Source organism: Piliocolobus tephrosceles, unplaced genomic scaffold, assembly GCF_002776525.5.
Source record: "Piliocolobus tephrosceles isolate RC106 unplaced genomic scaffold, ASM277652v3 unscaffolded_44467, whole genome shotgun sequence".
Lineage (NCBI taxonomy): Eukaryota > Metazoa > Chordata > Mammalia > Primates > Cercopithecidae > Piliocolobus > Piliocolobus tephrosceles.
The window spans coordinates 7,703-15,400 of record NW_022329273.1 but is presented as its reverse complement, the minus strand read 5'-3'; the positions used below and the strand labels follow the sequence as shown (position 1 = coordinate 15,400).

Genomic DNA, 7,698 nt, shown 5'->3' with positions numbered 1-7,698 from the left:
GAGGTGGAGCTTGCAGTGAGCTGAGATCCCACTACTGCACTCCAGCCTGGGCGACAGAGCGAGACTCCATCTCAAAAAAAAAAAAAAAAGTTTGAGCTTCAGCTTATAGGCAATGGAGAGCCACTCACTGTTCTCAGGCAGAGAGGGATGGGATCCAACACAGACTTTTGAGACAAAACTGGCATAATGTGAAGGGTGGCAGGGAAGAAGCAGGCTGAGAGGCAGGTGGGGACAGGGGAAACTGAGGGTCTGAGCTAGGCGGGAGGCCAGGGGGCTGCAGAAGGAGAAGACCAGGGATCTGCTGGAACCCGCCACGTGGCTCCTGGTTGGCCGAGGCGAAAGACAGCAGTGCTCTGTGCTGAGGTGGGGGATAGGAAAGCTGCCAGCTGCTCCCAAGGAAGGAAAAGGGATTCAGAGCGGTGCCGCCCCTGAGAGCAGCCTCTCCCTTTCCTCTAGGACCCTGCTGTCCTCCCTCCCCTTCTCCCACCTTCCAGCTTCTGGTTACAACACACCTGCAGCCCAAGGCAAAAACTCAGCAAACCCAGCCCCCAGGATTGAGTGAGTGAATGGCAATTCTGCCCCGTCCCTTGCCACCCTTCTTACAGAAGCAGCCAGTGAGTGCCTGCCTGTAACCAGACACAATACTTTGTGACCACTTTGTGGTCACTTAGGTGTCCCCACAAGCCTGGGAACTGGGTTGTCCAGCTGTGGAAGTACAGGCTCAGCAGGGTTAGGTCACTAGCTTAGGGTCAGGTCACACGCTTAGGGTCACGCAGGAAGCGCCAGAGCCTGGAAGTGGTCACAGCCTGACCCCAAAGCTCGTGTTCTGTCTGTGCCATCCAGAGTCTCGGGGGCAAGCCAGAAAGGCCAGGCGTTGGGCCCTGACCTCTGGACTCATCCCTGCCACCCTGCCCTTCTTGGTCTCATGGCTGCAGAAGGAAGTCAAGGCCTTACTGAGGCATGGGTGGTGGGGAGGGGGCACATGGTGGGGAGGGGAGGACCTGTCCTTCTGGTGAGGAAGGAGGTGACAATTAACTGTGACTATAGAGGGAGGGCAGGAAGATGTCCACTGAATGGTCACTGGAAAGGGTCATGGAAGCAGGGAAGGGGAGTGCTTATACCTCCCCACAGAGGGAACAGGCTGTGGGCACAGAAAGAGACTGAACATCACACACAGCTGTGGGGTGTGTCTGATCTACAGTCTCCTTCCTCAGAATGGCTTCATCTACATCTGTTTGCTTACTGGGATATCCTTTAGCTGGGGATGTTCTGAGAAATGGGTCCCAGAGAGGCTAGGGTTCAGGGGTCAAGGGTCAGAGGTCTGGGATGCTGGGACACAAGGGTCAGGAAGGATGCTGAGGCATTGCTTTTGGACTTGTAGCTTCTCCTGGGCTCCACCCAGCAGGAACCACAGCCAAGCATGGGAAGACAGGGGCTGAGGCCACTCCATTACCAGGGACTTCCCAGTACGGGCACGAAAGAACTTCTCAGTACGCAGCAACCTCTCCTCATGCAGCGACCTCTCCTCCTGCAGGGAGCTCCCGCCCCCCGAAGCAGCTGGACTCCACCTCAGCAGAGGATGCCAGTCCAGCTCTCAGCAGCGGCAGCTCTAAGCCCAGGTGAGCCCCAGGTGACCAACATCACCTTTCAGGCCATCACTAAATCATAAGGTGCCTTTGAGCAAATAGGAACCCAATGGTCTTTCCTCTAAGCAGACACATCCTCGTGCCATGGCCACAGCCTGCAGCACAGAGGGTCCCTCACAGGGGCCCTTGAGCAGTGGACAGCTTGCACTATAGGAGCCAGCAGCTCTGCTGCCTGTCCAAGGTGAAGGGTCCACCAGGGTCCCAGTCGCCACCTCTCTCCCTGCCCCAGCCTCAGGGATGGCCCCCCCAGTTCGGAGGCTTTTACCTGTATACTTTGCACTAAGCCCTGTGCCAAGCATGAAAACTCAGAATCCAAAACAAAACAATTTTTTTCCTTACAACTGGAGTCCCAGCCTGAAGGATTGGTTCTTGGGGGTTGTAAATGCACTTGGCTACCGACATCCAGACAGCTGCTGGCAGGTTCAGATCCTGCTGAAAGTGAATCCTGGGGTTGGCAACGGGAGCAGGGATCCCTCCCACACCAGACAGGCTGATGGGACATCGTGGTCCCTAGTGCCTCTGATCTCCTTGGGAGAGATAAAGGACATGGCTTGACTCACAGTAAGAATGCCAGGATGCCCCATATGCCTGTGCCAGTGACACCAGCCCAGATGCAGGCCACTGAGAACTTCCCCGCACACCACTGCATGACCTGGCAAGTCGCTCATTGCTTCAGGTGTCAGTTTCTCCGGTGTGAAATTGGGCCACTCCTACCTAGTTACACAGGGATTGTGGAATTTAACAACTAACACTGACATGGTACCTGGCACGTGTCTGGCACTGAACTATGTGCTTTACACATCCTGACCCATTTGATCCTCACCACAGCCATTTTACAAAGGAGGAAATTGACACTCTGGGGGTTTAGTCACTTACCCAAGGTATAGGAAGGTGGTGGAGCTAGAGTTTGAATCCAGACAGCCTGGCTTCAGGGTCTGCACTAATTAAATAATGTTTGTCAAGAGCCAATAGCACTAAATATCGCCCTTCTGCACCACACCCCCCACAAGTCTTTGCTGCATTGAATTGAATTCCACACTAGGGATTGGCTTTCTCAGCCTGTACTTGGGACCCCCAAAGGACATAGACTCTGGCTTATCTGGTAACAGCCACTAGGCTCCTTGCGTCTCATCTCCAGGGTGTCCATCCCAATGGTCCGCATACTGGCCCCAGTCCTGGTGCTGCTGAGCCTCCTGTCAGCCGCAGGCCTGATCGCCTTCAGCAGCCACCTGCTCTTGTGGAGAAAGGAAGGTGAGCAAAGGTGGGTGGCAGGAAGGTGGGAGGCTCACTGGACTAGGGACCTCGCTGAGACCTGCAGCTCCTCATCTAGCCCCGGAAAGACCCTGTGGGTCTCAGCGTGTCTGTCTGAAATATGGGCATCAGGAGCTGTGGCCTCCCTTCTGAAGGAGCCACGAGGTAATCAACATTAGGAAAGCAATTCACAAGGGGAAATGGGAGAATGAAGGATTCTCAGCTTCTTCCTGCCTGTCCGAACTGATCAAGCGCTTCTCTACCTGTTGATTCCAAGGAATTCATGGCCAGCTCCTTGTGTGGGAACCAACTGCCAGGGGCAATGCAGGACCAAGCACTGGAACTTGAGCAGGACAGACATTGTAACCCCACTCCTGCCACTGGGTCTCTAGAGCTGCTCAGTCCCTTCCATAGGCTGGGGCTCAAATCCCAGCTCTGCCACTTTTCAGCTGTGTGAGCTCAGGCAAGTCATCTACCTGCCCTAAGCCTCATTGATCTCAAATCACAGATATACATCAAACAGAAATAGAATACAAGTCACAAATGTAATTCAAAACTTTTGAATAGTCACATGAAAAAGAGTACAAAGAAATGAGTGCAGTTAAGTGTATTTTATTTTATTTTAATTACTTTTTTTTTAGAGATAGGGTCTCACTCTGTCGCCCAGGCTGGAGTGCAGTGGTGTGATCATGGCTCACTGCAGCCTTGAACTCCAGGGCTCAAGCGATCCTCCTGCCTCAGCCTCCCGAGTAACTAGAACTACAGGCATGAGCCACTAAGCCCAATCTAGTGAAGTTAATTTTAATAATGTACTTTATTTACCCCAATATATCCAAAACATTCTTATTTTGATATGGAATCAATATGAAAATATCAATGATACATATTCTCCTTTCATATTTTTCATATTGAGCCATCAAAACCCAGTCTAATGTAAAATAGTCACATTTCCGTGCCTGATGGCCATGTGTGGCTCCTGGCCGCTGTGTTGGATGGCAAAGACTAAAAGGATTAACCAAAATCTCAGTACTAAGAGCTACCATGTGCCAGGCACTATCCCCAGCTTATCTTGCTTATCCCCTTTAATCTCGTCCACACTGTGGAGTACACCCATTTTCCAGAGGGAGAAGCTGAGGCACAGAGTGGTTAAGCAGCTTGCCCTTTGTTTGCATAGCTAGGAAGTGATGAAGCCAGGAAGATAATCACAATGTCGTCCCCGTGGAGGTGGCCATGGGGGAATCCTGGGCCCGCTTTCCATCTCTTCCATGTGGCTCCTAGGAGGAAATGTGGGCTTTGTCCAGGTCCCCTCTGAGGAATCCAGGGTGGGAGCATTCCTGGTCACAACCTCAGAGCCACTTAGCACCTTGCCTCCCAAACTTTGATTGCCAGCTAGCAGCTGCGGCAACCCTTGGTAGCCTGTCAGAAATACAGACCCTCAGACTCTCACCTCAGCCTACTGTATTAGACTCGGCACTGTATGAAAATGTCCAGGGGGTCCTGTGTTCACACTAAGGCTTAAGTAGCAGTGACCTTAGCACACAGATTTATTTTCCCAGCCAGTTTCTGACCCTCATGAGATCATCTCCATGCACTGATCTCGGAAGACTGGGTCATTCCCAAGGGGCTGAGCTGGAAGGGGCTCTTCTGCCCATCTGGCTGCCTCCTCCCTCTGGGAGGCCCCTGCTCCCTTGTGCAAGGGGCCGGTACGCCTTTCTGGGCTGAGCTCCAGGCCATTCCCAGCTACACCTGGCTTCAAGGAGCTCCTGCTTCTACATCTCTTTCAGCTCGACAGGCCATGGAGACACAGAGGAACGAGAAGGTCCACCTCCCACACTTGGTAAGGACAGAGGCAAAGGGAAGCCCAAGCTCAGATCCCCTTGGGGCTGGAAGTCAAGATTTCTGGGCTCTGCTTCTGTAACTTCCTACCTGGGCCTGCATGCCTGACCTAGAGGCAGCGCTCGCTCCCCATCTTGGAGGAATCTCTGTGAGCCCCAAGACCAGCCCTTCAGGGTGTGAGCCAGAGTGCCCGGGGGGGACTCACAGGTGGGAACCTGATTTCCCGCCAGGTGCCAGGCAGGGCGGGCACCAGGAGCCATGTGAGCATCTTCTCCAGGCGCCTTCTTTCCATGCCTCCTTTTATAATCACAGAACATCGGAGCTGGATCCAGAGGAAGCCTTTGAGATCTCTAGCCCAACCTTTCTCTCAGATTAAAGCAAATTCCCTTTCAGAATGCGCAGGGGTCAGGGAGCTGTTAGAGACGCACTCTCCAGGGCTCCAGCCCCAGCTGAACCCTCCAGGGGTGTGGTCCAGGGACTCTGGCAGTGCTACAGACTCTAGTGGGCTTTTACAAAAGATGAAACTGAGGCCCAGAGAGGGTAAAGGTCTTGCCCATGGTCACACAGCAGGTGGTGGCCCAAATAGAAAACAGGACCCAGATTTCTTGACTCCCTGCTCTTCTCTTTCCAGAACTCCCTGGTGTTTTCTCTGAGCCTTCCTTGGCTCTGAGACCAAGGTGACATGGCTGCCCTAGGACCCAGGCTGAGGGTGGTGCTCAGGGGACCAGGGGCAAGAGAATAAGGGTCCCTGTGCCCATTGTCTGGAGCAGGGAACCTGCCCTAAGGCTACTGCTGCAAGAAGAGACTGTGCCCTCCGAGGCCAGCACTCCAATGGAGGGGGCTGCAGCATCGCACTTTAGGAAACAGAAGCTGCCCCGGCCCCTCCTCCCTCCGCTGTTTACTGAGATGCCTCCACTCCATTCCTTTAAACACAAGGGCAGGAAAGCGGGGCTACCACTGCCTTCTTTCCTGGCGCCAGTGAGGACAAAAGACTCAGGCCTGGTCCCCCCAAGGATGGTCTGGGGTGGAAATGGGACTTTGGGCTGTGGCTTAGGAAGCAGCTGTTGTGTCAGGAAGCTCAACAGGGCCAAAGGTAGTGGAGGGGAGTAAGGGAAAAGTCATGGAGACACATGGATGGACGGATGGTGGGTGCCACTGGCTGCCTCCACGTCCGGCCTCCTGGCTCTGTGGCCTGGGGCCTGGGTCTCACCCCACCTAGCTCCAGAAGAGGGGCTGGGGTCCGAGGATGCTGAGAGCGCCCGTACCAGCCACAGCTCCCATGCTACTGCCTTCTGGCAACCCTGGGAAGGGCTGCTTTGGGCTTTTTCCTGCCTGAGGCACCTGACCCTGGCTCTGCTGAAGAGGGAGGGGACAGGAAGTGGCCCAGGGCCAGCAGGCGGAAGGTCTCTAGGGGCAGCCCGTTGTTGAGGGAAAGATGGAACCAAGAGGGTCAGAGGCAAGAACCTTGTAAACACGATCAGGTGGGAGCTCCTGCTTTTTCTTAAATATTTCCCTTGTGGCTTCTCCATAAGTTTTAGCAGAGTCTGGAGATGGAATTGAAGGGCTTTGGGGTTTTCTTTGCCCACATTCAGGTCAAAGAGGGAGGGGGATGCATTACTCATACTCTGAGAGAGCCTCACAGGGGTGTGAAAACCCTCAGGGAAGTGTTAGGGGTCAGACCAGCATTTTCTTTCCCAAAGAGATCTTGGTAGAAGGATTGCCATCCATCCATTCATGTCAGAGGCTTTATATACGCCATTGAATCCTCATCATTCCCACACGAGGTAGAGATTATTATCCCCCTCATTTTGCAGATGAAGAAATAGAGAGAAAAGGGAACTTGCCCACAGTGACCCAGCCTGAAAGAGACAGAACTGGGGAAACTGACAGGTCTATGGGGCCAGCTGCAGAGCCCTCTGTGTCCTCCACCCTGCTGCACTGAAGTACAAGGGGTTTGAGGAATGGAGCCAAGCTCACAACCCAAGATTCCTCCCCCAGACTCAGGAGAAAGACCCTGGGACAGCTGCAGACTCTCGCTCCTGGAAACGAATAGCCTGCTAAGCTCCCATCAGAACTCAACCCGGCTTCCCAAGACTTTCCTCTTTCTTTACTACGTTTATTACTAGTACCTAGAAACAGGGGCTCTGATATATATCTTGCATATTTAGCAACCCAGAAAATGCCTCTGTGCTTGCTGGAACAGGGTCGATCGTCCACAGTGGAGGCAGAGGGGCAGGGGAGAGATGGAATCACACCAGACTTAGAGTAGTGGGCCTGGCTGCTGCCTACTACTGTGTGTGGTTTGGCCTCTGCACTGAGAGGCTCTTTCCTCAAACTCGGTCACCCTGGAACAGGTGACGCTTCTGTAGTTGCTGGTGGTCCAGGGTCAGCAGTGGCTGGGTTATAACCAGATTGCAAAGCTGTAAATATGGACTCATGGGTGTGATGTCAGGAGTCCTCTGGTGTAGCCCCAGGTCTGCCCTGCACCAAGGCCCCCTCTGTCTTCACCATGGGCAGGGCTACGAGGGACAAGGGCCCTGAGTGGCAGCATTTGGGAGTTGCCTTACCCCTCCCAGTGCCCCCATCCACCACCCACATTTCCCCCAAAGAATTCTGCTCTAATCCTTGTCTCCAGAAGGCTGAAGATGTCATCCTGTGTTTCTTTCTTTTCTTTAGTTTTTTTGTTTGTTTGTTTGTTTGTCTGTTTTTTGTTTTCTGTTTTTGAGACAGTCTCACTCTGTCGTCCAGGCTGGAGTGCAGTGGTGCCATCTCGGCTCACTGCAAGCTCCGCCTCCCATGTTCACGCCATTCTCCTGCCTCAGCCTGCTGAGTAGCTGGGACTACAGGCACCCGCCACTATGCCCAGCTAATTTTTTGTATTGTTTAGTAGAGACGAGGTTTCTTTAGCCAGGTTGGTCTCGATCTCCTGACCTCGTGAACTGCCCGCCTTGGCCTCCCAGAGAGT

The 7,698-nt window shown here is 53.5% G+C and overlaps 1 protein-coding gene across 1 annotated transcript; it reads left to right on the top strand.

Annotated features, from left to right (window-relative positions):
• Positions 1–456: 456 nt before the first annotated feature.
• On the top strand, positions 457–5,403 carry LOC113224350 (CMRF35-like molecule 9; the record flags this gene model as incomplete). The annotated part of the gene is made up of 5 exons (XM_026453541.1): positions 457–558; positions 1,382–1,619; positions 2,785–2,897; positions 4,682–4,734; positions 5,365–5,403. Coding segments are annotated over 5 exons (545 nt in total), but the record flags the coding sequence as incomplete, so codon positions are not given.
• Positions 5,404–7,698: the final 2,295 nt, after the last annotated feature.